A 15,294-nucleotide genomic window follows, 5' to 3' on the forward strand; every position below is an offset into this window, starting at 1 on the left:
TTACTTCCTCCTAAGAATTGTGCATAGACCTTGGATGAAGCATCTTGCAAGGGCTGAATTTAGTTGAAGTAACTCAAAATGACAATAATGTAAGAACAGTGGGAAAAAAAAAATGTGCTAAGAATGATTTGCAGTAAAATACTCATTTGGAAATGTCAGGTAGCATAACAACATGGAGCAACCTGCCATTGCTAATTAGACTGGAGATACTGCATATCTTCTTAAATTGTTACGTTGTCAGACTTCCTAAATTAAATAACTTCGGATTTGGTTATTATTTAGCTAGTACTTAATAGATCCCATAAAGAGACAGCATTGGTGCATTTCTTAGGTGATGTTTTGCAGGAGGTGTTGTCTTGAAAATAAGATAGGGGTCTTCAATTCTGACCCCTTTGTGACTGCAAATTTCTTTGCCTTTTAACTTGGCGTAACTTCAAAAACTATAGAGCTGTAAGTTTACAGATAGCAAAGGGACCAGTTAGATAAATGCTAGCATTTTTAATATAATGAAAATGCATTTTTAGGTTTGATTTTCTTTTTAACCCTGAAGGCCACCAGTAAAGAAAAGATTGAATAAAGCTTGTTATAAGAAGGGAAGCATTTGAAACATTGATTTGCTGCTGCTGTAAATTGTAGATATACTATGAATGATGCCTTTTAAAAATAGTATTGCAGGGTAATATATATTTCAATACATAGTCGCTTCAGTTTACAAAACAGTTTTGTCAACTCTGACCATGCTAGCTCATTATTAACTTTAAAAGCCTAGCTAGATTCTCTCTCACGTATCACTATCAATAATTTTAATTTAAATTGCAACTAAAATATACTCAACATTACTTAAAGGTGTCTGATCATAAGCCGGTGGAAGCCAGAAAGACTGCCATTTAGTTACTTGATCTAGGATAAGATCCCTGACTAAGATGAATAAACAGAATCATACTGCATGTTCAACACTAGGAGCGTATTAACAGAAGAAACATTTTTTTCAGCAAGGAGAAAGACATTGAATATACAAAAGGAACCACATTTTAGGAAAAAGATACCATTTTACTTAATTACTTTTAGTTAAAATGCAGTCAGAGGGATGTAAATTAGTTGCTATAAAGTAATTTATTTTTGAGTAGAGGACCTGAATGCTGAATTTCCAGCCTGCCTGATAGGTGAACAGATGGGAGAGAAGACTTAAAAAGTAGGGGTTTTAATAGAACGTTTTTGGCCCCTGGTGGGTAGCATTGCTACTGCTCAGAAAGAGAATAATCCTGGGCTTTGTTTAGCTGTTACTGAAGGACTTATGTATACCTCATTTAAATAGCTCCTAAAAAGAATGTGTTAAGTAATACTGTAATTTCATGTACACAGTGAAATCTCAATAAAGATTTAGTGCCTTATTTTTTTATTAGTAAATATTTGCTTAGGTTGTGCAATGGTTTCTCTCATTCTTAGGGTATTTTCTATTATTCTTAAGCTAGAGGATCCTGCAGGTTTCATGTTTACATATTATCAGGTTCTGTAGCTGCTTTGTGTAGTTTAATGTGATGCTTGTCTTGTTTTGCAATTACCTTAGGTAACGTTTGTGTGTTCGGACAGCATGCACATATTGTTTATTATTGCTCAAACAGGTAGAGACACTCATTTTCTTGGGGTTTTATTGCTTCTTAGAGGATTCCTGAGTGAACTCTAAACTTAAAAATATAGATACCACTGCCTTTTTTTATTGATATGTAGAATAAGATAATGAGGATGGCCTTCTCTTCTTGCTGCTAAAGTTCTTCCTGATAATACCAAAGCCAGTCATTTTAACTATCTTTTTGATGGATAGAAGGAAGGAGAACAATTTCCTTCCAACTCTGCCCTGTTTGTTTTCTGCCTTGGCTAGAAGCAACACTAGAAATGCTGCACAGCCGGTGGCTCGTGTGATGAAGGGTGTGCTTCTAGTTGATGTGAGGTTGATCACTCCTATGTGTTGCGTGGATTACCCCTGTGATGTAGCTGTGTCCATCAGACCTAACAGAGGGTGCTTTCACCTCGTGTATTAGCATAGCATTCACATACCTTTTCATGCTTGTGTGTATATGTTTGTGTTGTGTATTCTCTTCATTGGTATTTAGCGTGTTTTCCAAAATTAGACCAAGAGCTTTGGGCTTGGCTACTCTAGATGCTGCAATCACTATATCAGCCTTTAACTCTGTTATCCCGTGTACAATTTTGTGTATGTTTGATAGTCCATTATAAAAGGGTTCAAGTATGTAAGTAAAATATGCATAATTATTCAGGTTTATCAGTTAAACAGTAGTATTTTGCATCACAGCTTAATAGAACTAAACGTGTTATTGTACAATGTTTTTGACACCTTCAGTTGAATTCAAAACAGAAATTGCAAGGGAATTGGACTAATTTGGTTTATTTTAAAAGACCTTTGTGACAGAATTGTCTGAGAATTCTAGAATAAAAATGATTTTGAAGACAAAATTTCTATTATAAGCTCAGTTGAGTGTAAAATGCCTTTTTTTTTCTTTAATGGTAATACTGTTGGTTAATATTTGCTAATTCCTCCCCCGTTGTTATATCCAAGGTACACAATTAGAAAAGTTTGTTTTCCTGAGTTAACATGCCTTAATAAACAATATTATGTTCTTACTTAACGATGTCTTATCAAATGGCCTCAATGTCTTTAAAGCTGGCTTCAGTCGTGCTGGGGGATCTGGAGGAGCGACCAGGGAAATTCCAGGATTGCTTGACAGGGGCACCGTGTGGGATAGGAACTGCATAGGCAATGTCCTGGAAGAGGCCATGAACTGCTTTGCCGAGATGCAGAGGCAGACAGAGCAGAAATTTCGCATGTGGATAGAAAAGCTAACCCGTCTTGACACAGATGAAGAAAGCAAGCAACAACTGGAGCCCAGGGAACCTAAAATTCAACTAGTTGGCCAAAGAATCCCCCCTACCACACAGTCAGGGGCTTTCATACAGATGCCTGATAGCCAAGTACTTCCACAGCAGTTGTTTAATTCTTACGTGGGCTATCAAAATGTTGATGCTACGCTAGAGTTTCCAGCGACTTTTAATAACAATTTTTCAACTATCTTTCCAGAGAATGGGAATATTGCAGAGCCTGATCTGAATCAATCATAAACTTAAAAAAATCTGATCTTTGCAATCTTGATGTTACTTTGGATTATGCTAAAAACAAGGTTTGCTTTTCTCTTTGTATGTGTTTGTTTTGTTTTTATCTTTTGGGTTTTATTACCATGGATTTTTTTTTTTTTAATTTATAGAGAATATATATCTAGTTTAAAAAAACCCACAGTATACTCACGTGCATGTGCCAACACACACATACAAATACCTTTAAAGGTGTGTGGGGGAACCACCCTAAGCTTTCGTCACCAAACTTGGGAAAATAAAATCCTGGTTTAGATACCCCAAAATCAGTAGAGCTGTGTTTGTTACAATAGGAGCATTCAGAGTATTCATCCAAATGCTCTTTTGCATGTTAAAACATTTGTATAAGGAAATAAGTTTTATATTTAAAGATGTAAAATACCCTAGAGAACAAGGCTAGATAAAGACCTGTAACATTTCCTTAACTATCTGTTTATTCCCAAGTTTTGCAGCTTGAACATGTCACACATTTTTTTTCTTCTTCCTTTTTAGGCAGAATTAATAAATAAGTTTACCCTAAAGATTTAGCTATATATAACAAATGTGCACAACTGATTTTTTTTTTTTGTCTCCCATTTAGTAGTTCATTTTCTGTCCAGAGTTTTTATTAATGTCACTGCTGTGTTGCACATGGCATATTTATGGAAGCAGCTGTCTTATATTGTGTGCACAAATATGCACATGTATACATTATATATATGTCTTCGGTTTGGGTGGAAGTCATCTCCTCTAATTTTAGGTGTCTAGTTTGCTGTTCTGTGGATCTCCTTCTGAGTCAGTGGGAAGAGATAAGCATCTACAGAAAATACCTCCTGGCAGTGTCTTTCTCTTCCATTAGTTGTCTAAACCTCCCTTATAAACAGTTTAGATAACTTTTGGCTAAAGTTAGGTGAGATGAATCACACCCAACTGCGTGTGCATGCATGACCTGTGCACACAAAGCACTGCTGCTTCCTTCTGTATATACGATCAAACTGCATCCTTCATGCTGGAATAAAAATAGTTGTGTCAGTCCTAAGATAAGCAGCCGTCGGTGGATGGATTGAGTCTTGACACAGGAATTTAAAGGAAGGCTTGACAGGCAGATCAGTAAACGCTCTGGTGGTCTGAAGGTATGGATTGCTGGTCTGGGTGAGACAGCAAGAGCTTCTTCTGAACCATGTCTGAATGCCACTGAAATCATTATTTACTTGTGATGGGGAATGCCAGAACATTAGTTTCGTTTAAATAATACAATAACTTGCTATTGTGTGGATTTTTTTATACTGATAGTTATCCTGAATAGGCAGGCTTGAAACTGTGATGTTTAAAGTAGGATTAATTTAAACTATATATTAGAAATCTCTATTTAATTCTTACTATTATCGCTACACACAGGGATTTTTTGGTCACCTCTCCGTTAAGACCTTTCTTGTGAAGTAACTTCTCCGTAGCTACCAAAAATGTATATTTATCATCAGTTAGAACTTGCTAAAAGTTTCTAATTCAAATTAAAATTCTAATAATGGAAATTGAAAGTCTTTGCATAGACATAGTTTAAGTAAAGAGAACACTATAGGTCTTCTTTAGCCCTGTTATTTTGTTTTTTAAACCACAGTCACTTTTTTCCCTAATTATTTTAGTGTAATTCCTTTTCTTCCTGTTGGAAATAACCACTGTATCTTCTGTAGGTCTGATATTTTTTTTTTTCCTTCCCTGAAGTCAGTGGGAGTTTTTCCATCCATTTACATGGGGGTTTGGATCAAACCTGTAACAGGAACTCAAGAAATGCTTTTTGTTATTGGAGTAATACTAACGCTGGTGTTTTAACATTGTTCTTGGCCCAGAGTTACTTTTTTTTTTTAAGTATGTGATGCCTTCATTAAAAAAAAAATGAGGTTAGAGAGCTGCGTTATTTTCAGAGTAACTGTTTGAGAGACTATGCAGGAGATAATTTTTAAGTACTGGAATAAATTCTTTACAGATCACCTTCATGCATAATTTTGATACAAAGATTTTGATATGAACTTGTAGGAAAACTCTCACATCTGAAATTGTGTGCATTTTTAACTTAACTAAAAGTAAATGTTAAATGGTAAATGGTAAAAGTTAAATGAGTTATTTTATGTTTGATTGCAATTTAGTAAACTTGTCCTCATCTGTTTAAAATTTAAGATCTTTCAGGGAAGATTATTTGCTGATATAAAAAAAATTGGATCCTTTTGGTGTTCATAGATTTTTATATATATATATATATGTATACACACACGCCTTTATGGTGAAGATAAGAGCAGCATATTTTGAAGCATGACAGCTTTACAAGTCTTCCCGTGCATGCAGAAGCAGCTTTTTGTAGTGACTGTTTCTTCTGATGTGTAAGAGTCACTTAACTCGATATTTCTGTAAGCATGCCCTTAACCTTTTTTATAAAATAGTATATATGGAGCAATTAGGTATTTCAAAACAAAATGTGTAAGGAGATCAGTTGAACTTATTTATCTATCAGACTGAAACAGACTTTTAAGTACTGATCTCATAAATGGCTAACTTTGTTAGGGATGTAGCCAGTAAAATTTCTGCCAACTTTCAATGTCTTAGTTATGTAATCTCTTCAAAAAAGTAAAAAATATTGAAATCATTCAGTGTATTAATAGATTTAAAAAAATGGATTTGGTTACTATAGGCAAAAATGAAAAATTGTAAAACATTTTTATCAGTTTATGTTAATTTTTTTTTTTTCAAAGCAAGTAGCTATGAATGTGAAAGAACAAGCAGAGGATTATAGCAGTTGAGCATACAGACTGTACTCTTTCTGGGGTAAAATTATGCCAAGGCACCCAGAAGACTGAGGGAATAGTTCATATTAGATATAATTTTAACTTAATTTCCCCACCAAAGCCACCTAGTGTTAAGAACACCTGGGCAAGACCAATGGTTGTAAACAGTTTTGTAAATGGTAAATATTATTTTGTTTGGTTGCTCTGAAAGTGAAAACTTGCCTCAAACCTGGAGCCAGATCTTCAGCTGTCATAAATTAGCTCCTTTGAAATGAAAAATGTGTGCTGATGTACACAGTTGAGTATCTGGTCGATGAGCTTGTTTTCCATGTGAAGAAGTATGTTTCTCCTTCTAGGAGGTGAGAGGGGAACCCCACCTTTCTGTTGTTCAGGTGTAGTATAACCTACCTGATGAAGGATTTGGCAGGCTGTGCAATTAAACAGGAGCATCTCTCTTCTTGCTTTGCATTGTGAATTTGAAAGATGCAGAGCACTGAAGAAGCCACCCCTCAGATACCAATACTGGTGATGAGTCTGTATTTTAAATGTGTGTGTGACAGCCTTTGGCATCTCTTTCAGAAAACAGATTCCTAATAGATAATTTCTCATTTTTTTTTTTTTTTCCTCCTGGAAATATTTTTGCTATATTATATGGTTGCAGTTAAGTTTGTCTTCATTTCCACTATAAGCTCTTATTTTCAAAGGGCTTTGACTAGAAACTTTCAGGGAGTTAAAATTTCTTCAGCTGAAATTTTAACAAATTTTAATCTCATCCATTCCGTATTTCATTAAAGCAGTCTAGACTTGTTTAAGACTATTTTAAGATTATCAGAAGGAAACTCTTCTACTTTCCAACCCAGAGTTATAATTTGTATGTATGTTTTTGCCCACATCTCAACAAATTACTTCAAAACCACCAAGTTTAACAAGTAGCGGAGAAATCAGCAGGAGTTTTGCACAGATGTGGAGAATCACAGATGATATCTTAGAGTTTCTCTAATTGCCCTAGGTTTTATTCTTCAGAATGGAGTAAAGAAACATTCAAGTTTCTTTAAAGAATTTTACTTACCTTATGGTTTGAAAGAGTAAATGCATCAAGTCAGATCAGCTGGTGTAGACTGGTGTAAATCCGGGGAAGATGTTGCCAGTTTAAACCCAACTGGTTTATTCAAGTTTCTATATTGCCATTTTTAATATCGAATTACAGGTTTTCAATGTGGCAGCTGTTGGCATGGGAGTAATTGAACACCCATATGACTGCAGAGTCAGGATTTAGTAGCAGGTGAAACACAGCTACTTTGTTAGCATTTTTTTGTGCAAGTGCAAAGGAAATAAGTCTTTATATAACGGCTCAATTTAAATGTCACTAAATGTCAAACTGGCAATTCAGTAAATGAAAAATTAAAGGATCTGCTCCTAGAATTGGACCCTATGTAGGAGTCCTTGGAAGGCCAGGGGCTTTAGCGTGCAGTGTTTTTGCAGGCTTGGCTGCAGGTTCTTCCCCAGCCATTTGTGCTGCTTCCCTCCCTCAAGTGGGGTTTGGTAAGGAAGGTCTATAGGAAATTCCACCCTTCACGTACCATTTTATCTGAGGGTTTGGGGTTTTGCTTCACATGCTTCTAACAAAACATCTGAATTTTCAGGTTTTATTTAGGAAAAAAAAAATTAAGGTAATATACAACGTAAAACAAATTCAAGTAAAGGCAGTGAAACTTTATTCAGTGTTTCTATTGCAAAAAATAACTGAGCAGGGGAAAAAAAAAAAGAAAAATCTTAAACATTTCAGATATACTGCTCTTTAGTGTTGTTTTTAACAGTATTAGGACAAAATAATTCAGGCAGAAATAGACCTATTTTTTTAAGTTCACGGTGTCTTTTAGTGTTTTTGCAGGATTGTTAGGTTATTTTATCTGAGCTGCTAGAGTTAAGACTGGAGGACCAATCTTAACTTAAATGAAACGGGATTATATTTGGCAGTTATTTTACAAATTGAAACATATTTATTATCACTGATTTCTCTTGTTAATATATTTTGTCTCCTCCTGTATCCACATACTGTAAATCTCTTTATTTTTTTTTTTAAAGTAATATTTCAAGGGCATTAAGAAATTAAATCCTAGCCCTGTTCAAACCAGTAGAAAATTTCTACTAATTTGAATGGGGCTAGCATTTCACCTCATTAGAAACTGAACTTATTCTGCAGTTTGGTCAGAGAATTCTTCAGCTGACTTTAAGGGGAGTCTTTGCCTGATGAGTGTGTGTAAATCATACCAGTTGAGTAAATGTTTTTAAAGTAATCAAGGTCTGTACCGTGACCACTGCAGTAACATTTGGAAGCATTAAAACAAATGCGCTGTGTAATTTGTACTGTAGAAGCTGAAATATTCAGGCTGACTGATAGAGATGGACAGTACCTTGTAAAACATGCAGCTGGAAACTGGTCTTTCTCACAAATTTTATTAGTCTCATAGTGTTAGATCAGCAAAATGAAGGCACATGGAAAATAGGCTTATTAAGTTAGAAACGATTTCAAGTGCTCTGTTAAATCTTGCAGAGTGATCGAGCAGGGGGTTAGTCTGGACCATCAGAAGTTTTGCATCAAGGCTGTACCGGTCCTTCCACGGGAAGATGCAGTTTGTACTTGCAAAAATGTGATGTTGTCTGGAGGGTTGTGTATAGGGTGTGTGTTTGCCTGCCTTTTCCTAATGTAAGTTGTATTTACATAGGGAATTTTTTTCTTTTTTATGTGTCATAGCTATGTCAGAGTAGGGTGTAATGATTTCCAAAACCCTCCTGATACACTTTTGCAAGTAAACCTGGGGAAGAGATCTGGCTAATATATCTGCTTCCATAATTAATGAATCATTAGGTGGCATCAGGGAAAATAAATCCTATAATGAGATATAAAGTGCACGCCACTTCCTGATATTTTCAATACACAGCCATGTTCCATGTGCCTTTGCTTAACGCACAATGAAAAAGAGACTTTATTGTGACTTATATATAATATGGTAAAACAAATCCAAGATATTTTCCATCTGGTCATGAAAAAGCCTGAAAGAATGAATGTTGATCAGCAAGACTTGAATTTTTGAGATCTCTTTTGATGTGATGTATTAAAAATGATCCAGTCTGAGAACAGATACTCATTTGATCATATTGTTTTGATTTTATTATTTTATTATTATGGTAAAAAAAATCAAACACAAAAGCTTTACTGTGTGAAATGAAGGAAAATGTGAGGAAAGTGGATTCATCAATAACTTTTTGTTCACTTTATGATTTTAGAGAGAATGTTGTTATACTGCTATTGTTTTTTATTGTATTTACTATGTATTCTTTGCCTAACCCTGTAAATTTTGAAATTTAACTACTGTAACCTGGAATAAATAAATAAATAAATAAATAGTAATGAAGTGTTTCATGTTGCTAAACAACATTAAAAAGCACAGACATATCTCCTACCCCCCATCGCCCTTGGGGAATTGTTTTAGGGTTCAGCTAGTTTATGCCATTTGAACTGCACATACTTTACGAAACCGCAATTCTGGATCATGTTTTAAATAATACCAGGTTTGTATTGTTTATTTAAATCAAAAAGACTGTCACTTCAGCCTGTAGACTTTTATATGAAGCCTTTCTGTTTGGATCAAAGTTACTGATGTGTCTACTGTAAAGCTATTTTGGCAAGTCATTTAAGATGAATATTCTAGTTTTTGGCACAGAAAATATGATTATTTCGATTACTGTAATGATCATCTGATCTTAAAATTTATATTGGTATTAAAGTCCATTCTATGTCTTGCTTAATCTTGAAGTAAATGGAGTTATCTCTTAAATTTAAGTGTCAAGTGTAAATGAGGGCATTCTTAGAGCTTTTATTATTTTAAAATGTCTCAGTATTCTTTTTTGTTGTATAAATATAAATGCAATTTAGTTTACAGTACTGAGATTGAGACAAAGCAGTGCCTGTGTTCACAGTGAGGATGCAGAGGTGAGGCTGGGAGAAGCCGTGTCTCCTTGGGCTTGCGATTACCTGGGTGCCTCTGTGTTGCCTTTTTAGCTTTTGCATGTTTCACAAAATAATTCCTAAATGCTATTTTTAAACTCCTCGATAATTTGCCAGTTAAAAATAGCTCAGTAATTTGAGGGGAGGGTTGTTTTTAGCAAAGCTGAGCTCCTCTGCTTGTTAGCCTTGAGCAAGCTGCAAATCTCTGCTTGCCTTAGTTTTTAGTTTTCCCCCGTAGGCAAAAGGAAGTTAATAACCACCTCAGAGCTCTTTGAGATCCACTAATGGAAAGTTTTTTTCTAAGAATAAGGTGCTGTAGTTATTATTGCTATTATTATTGTACCTGTTCTGTGTGTTTTAAAGCTTAGGGTGATATTCACACCTAAATAAGGCTCCATGTCTCCTCATTGCAAAGACACTAATGACTCCAGAGGGCGATTCAGACTGCCAAAATTAGGCTCTTAATTTTGAAATTATTTCAATCAGGATAGTCCTCAAGAGATTCCATCTTTTTCCACTACTTGTAGAGAAAATATAGCAAAGTTTATATCCCATCCCTAAGGCTGGAATTCATCTTGCTGAACTTCAGCAGTGTAAAAGTTAGGTGCCTTGTCTAAGGTGGTTTTCTAAGCTCTTTCTGTGTACTGGGGAAGGAGAGGAGATGATGCTCCAGGCTGCAATTTCGAGGCTGAGATTACTTGACCGTGATGTTCCTTTCTCTGGCTACAGTGGGAGGGAGTTCAGGTGATGAGCTTGGCACTTCGTGCCTAAATTTAAGAAAGCTAAAGAGAAATAATGACTTAAAGGATTAAATTCCCCATTCAGGTTCTGCTAGCTAATGTCTTTTGTTTCCTGTGATAAAGTACTGCTGTGCATTGATACACAGCTGTTGCAGCGCAAAGGTATGGTGCTTCTTACAGGATCACTGCTTTTAACCTACAGCTGAAATTTTACGGTTGATTCCACCTTTTTGCTTGTGCTGCCATTATAATGCATTAAGGGATAATAGGAGTGTGGATCTTACAGTGGATCTTACAGTAGACTGCTGAATGTTGAGATGTGACTCTGTGAAAAGGATGTGAGTGGCTAGCAGATAAGAAATAATTGAATTTTCTATGTTGCAGGCTTAAAATAAAAATCGACGTGTGTAGACCTGAATTTTTTGTGCATGTGGCTTCTGATTCGGTTGTCCTGAGTGTAATTAGTTTTGATGAGCTGTGGAAATTAAGAGAGAATTGGGCACTTGGAAACACTGTCCCCATGATGACCTCTGCCTCTGAATTCTTTAAAAAAAAAAGAAAAAAAGCAGTCTTTCCCTCCCCCTGTTAATATTAAATGTCAACAGCTGTATTTTGCTGCTGGTACTTATTAACTTTCAGCCTTGTCTTTTTCAAGCATTTATTGCTTTAGAAATGAATTAAAGCTTATCACCAGGGAAATGTAAGTCTTCCAGCTACCTTGGCTTCTCAAAAGATATGATCTTTCTTAAATAGATTGTTTAAATTACTGACCAGGGAACCTCCTAACTGTGCTACATTAAATTTTGATTCTGGTGTGGTTTGTTTTGATGTCTGTTTTTCTATCTGTTGAAGTCCTGTTACAGTCAGTAATTATGAGGAGTGGCTCTATTGTAAAGAAAAGATGATAAGTTACAACTATGGTTGTAATTAATCCTTTTACCTTTTCAACATGAAAGCATTTTTTTGCTTATTTCTTAGCTGAAGCCAGTTGTCCTTATTTCTTGGTACCACACATTTGCTTTGCATCACATCATTGGATGATCACGTAGTTGGCTAGGGAAGTATTATTTACTTCCAAATTTAACCCCTCCTGTCCCGTACTTGTAGCACTGAAAAGGAAACAGGCTTTTGGGAGTGAACGATTTTTAGAGGATTTTTTTTTATATGCCTTTGCTGCAACTTTCGTCTAGTTGTAGTTGTCTGCAACTTATATGTTGGTATGTTTTGGTTTGTTTTGTTTTTTTTAAGCACACATAGGCATTTATTACTTATTTTTTCTTTTATATATGCTGGGAATCCAAGGATTTGTTGCGGCATCATCATCATTATCTTGGCCTCATTGGTCATTTACTGGTGATAAGTGTGGATAACCCCTGTGTCAGGGGCCTTTCATTTCCAAATCTGATCCTGAAAGGCAAGGCTGAGAAAAGCAAAAATAGATCTCTGCTGTGATTGCTTTGTAAATAGGCAGCTTGTTTTTTCCAGATTGTTAAATTGGTGGCTATTACACTGACAAATATAATTACAGTATATAAATTATATTGAAAATATTTTTGTCTGTTTGATGTATACTAAATTTAAGCTAAGTTATAAGGTGTGCTGTTTGGAAGTGTGGAAGATACAAGAGTGGAGCTACAGATAACAAGTTTATGCTTGTATTTCCTACTGATGAAGACTTTCACACAAGTTATTTCTATGGGTAGGTGATGAGAATATCACTCTGCATGTATATACATTTATTATACGTTTTTGCATGATTATACATGTAGGAGTGGTACAATTTTGACTTGAGACTGTTGGTGCCTTTTGTCCAAATATAATTTTACTTGTGTAGACACATCTTATCTAAAATCAAATTTCGCTTCTGCTTTTTGGAGATCTTAGTAAGAAGCGAGAGAAACAAAGACCTGAAGGAACAGTACATAGCTCCTGAAAATTGAAAAAATGGTCAAATAGTCAATATTGTACTTGACCCTCGTATCTTCTGCACTTGACTGTTTATTTTTATAGATCACATTATATATGTTCACGCTGAACTCTGACGATAAGACTGAAAGAAAACATGCCTCTCATGATTCAGTCCAGTTGTAACTTCTGCATGTAATTTAATCATCGGCTTTCACAAATAATTAACTGAACATCAACCAGCTTAATTCTGAACTTGATATTTCATTATTTTGTAATTGCCTTTTAAAAAGACAAAGATTGCCTTTCAGTTAATTATCAGGACTTCTTTTCCAGTCATATAATCATCAGTGTTTCATGTTGCGAACAGTTTGGTCTCTCATACATTGGCATTTAACTACCCATTTATTTTTGTCGGATCTGTTTTAAGTTTGTAATATAACATTGGTTTATGAAATTGTTGTTTTGGAGGCAGGTCTGATCGGAAATATTTTGTGAATTTCTTCATACCTTGTTGCAAAACTGATCTTTAGTACAACTTAAGCAATATGGTCACTCTTTAATGAAGTGTGTTTGCTAATCACAAAATAGGCATTTCTTCAAATAGTGGGTTGAATTATGTTTCAGGGACCAAGTTACAAAAAAAAACAAAACCACAAAACCCACTCTAAAAGCCTCAGTAGAAACAGCTTTTCAGAGAACTAAATTTGAAATTTGTAGTTCATCATGTTCTTTCTGTCTTCAGCAAGCACTTAACACTCCTAAAAGAAACTAATCTTTCCTGAAAAGTCTGTTCATTTTATTCCTTGTGACTTCTAAAGATTTCTTTAGTCGTTTTGTAATTCTGAAGGTCCTATCTTCCTAAACACATTAATGATTATTTTATATTATCCCATACAAATTATACCCTCTATGTATCATACTCATAACAAAAAAGTCCTGCAGACGCTCAACTGCCAGAACTTCCTTGGAGTTAAAGAATTGCAGTAGCAAAGCAGCTGAGCTTTGGCCCAATCTGTTTTTCTATTTCATACTTGGTTTTGTGGATGAAGTCTTGGCCTGAAGAAGGTTTTGATTCTGCCATTTGGGGAGCGGGAACTCCAACCACTTTCATCTACTCTGAGTCAATAAGCTGTAGCTGAGATGAGGCATTTGAGTTAAAATGTGCATCCTTTCAGAATTACAATATTTATCCATTCTCTCTGTGCTTCCACATTAATTCTTGTCTTGAATTTCACTTTTTTTCTGAGCCTCCTCTGTTTCTAGCATGCTTTCCCGTTATCATCGATTTTCATTCCTCACAAAGAAAAAAGTCCATCCTAACAAAATAGACCAAAAATAGCTTTTTGTTATTCCTCAAAAATAGATTTCAGAATCATGTAAGCAATTTTCTCTCCCTCTTTTCCCCTTCACTTTGGCCAAAAATGCATATGGTAATCATAACTCAAAACATTTTTGTCACTGCACGATATAGTTTTTTGTCTTGTTATTCTTGATCTTAAAAAAACAACACCAAAAAACATTGCCATTTTTAAAAATTCCCGTCTTTGACAGGTAAATGTTATGAAAGGAAAGTTGCCTAATGTTAAATTTATTGTCACTGGATCAGTTATATCAAAAAGTTAGTTTTATTCAATCAACCCTAAAGTAATGTAAGCTTTCACTTGAGTTTTGTAAAATTCTCTAGATAAATATCTTGTCTTGCCAAGTTTAATATACTGTAACTTATTATTTTTTATTTTAAACTGAAGGTTTTATCCTTTTACAATTGTAAATGTAATGTTGCCAGATATGGAGATGTTTATGTGTTAATGTAAAAGATAATACACAAATAACTGATACGTTGATAAACGTGTGTTTCTTACATTTGTGTTTTCTGTGTATGCAAAGGTTAAAATGTCTCTGTAATCTCAGACTATGTTCATTAACTGAAATTTAATAATTTATATAATTTATAGTTCTTTAAAAGCTTCATGTAGGAGATTGCAATTAATCCTTAAACAACCTTTGTACTTTTAAAGGTGTTTTTCACAGTATGCTGATTTCTAATATGTGTTGCTTTTCTCTCCTTCTGCAGATGGACCTCCAGTTGTAGCTCATTACGATATATCAGACACAAATTCAGACCCAGAAGTGGTAAATGTGGACAATCTGTTGGCGGCTACAGTAGTTCAAGAGCACAATAATTCTTTAGGAAATCAAGACTCGGGATCTTCTTGGAGAACCAGAGGGCTGCTAGATGAGCTGAGTGCTGATACAGGTTTGTTTAAGTTCTCTTCCTCTGACATTTGTTCCAGCATCTCAGCTGGTGTTTCTCCCTTTCTTGCTTTCAGTGTTTTTGTAATTTATACAGTTTTAAAAGCTTCCAGTGTGGATTTTGCAATAAAACAGTACAGGTGCTTATTGAAAAGGCCTGACATTTATTCCAAAACAAAAGTGATAAAAATTGACTAAGATTCCTGCAATGTATTTTTGACACTAATTTTCTTAATTAATTTTTCTCCTTCTTTTCCCTCTAATTACTTTTTGGAACTTAGATCTGGGGTTTTGGTGTTGTTGTTCTTAAAATGAAAGTGAGCTAAGCTTGCTACTGAATGGTTGATAATGATGACCCATGCCACCAGCTAGTAAACCGATCATAATCTCATTTTAAGTATTGTGATTGTCTGTGTATGTCTTTTTTGTTTGTCTCTTTATTTCCTTACAATACAAGCATTAA

The 15,294-nt window shown here is 34.9% G+C and overlaps 1 protein-coding gene across 6 annotated transcripts in view; it reads left to right on the plus strand.

The window, feature by feature from the left end:
- ARK2N (arkadia (RNF111) N-terminal like PKA signaling regulator 2N) overlaps positions 1-15,294 on the plus strand; it is a 51,048-nt gene that overhangs the window by 22,965 nt on the left and 12,789 nt on the right. For 5 of the 6 annotated variants that reach the window (XM_087763685.1, XM_087763682.1, XM_087763680.1 and 2 more), the window contains one exon: positions 14,653-14,835. In XM_087763685.1, coding sequence (XP_087619811.1) covers positions 14,653-14,835 — 183 coding nt within the window. Of the gene's footprint in view, positions 1-2,680; positions 9,334-14,652; positions 14,836-15,294 lie in introns of those variants that run through there. The other variant, XM_087763684.1, reaches the window with a different exon arrangement.

The sequence above is a fragment of the Nipponia nippon genome, unplaced genomic scaffold (genome assembly GCF_047370975.1).
Source record: "Nipponia nippon isolate SJK-2023a ecotype South Korea unplaced genomic scaffold, ASM4737097v1 scaffold_29, whole genome shotgun sequence".
In the NCBI taxonomy this organism is placed as follows: domain Eukaryota; kingdom Metazoa; phylum Chordata; class Aves; order Pelecaniformes; family Threskiornithidae; genus Nipponia; species Nipponia nippon.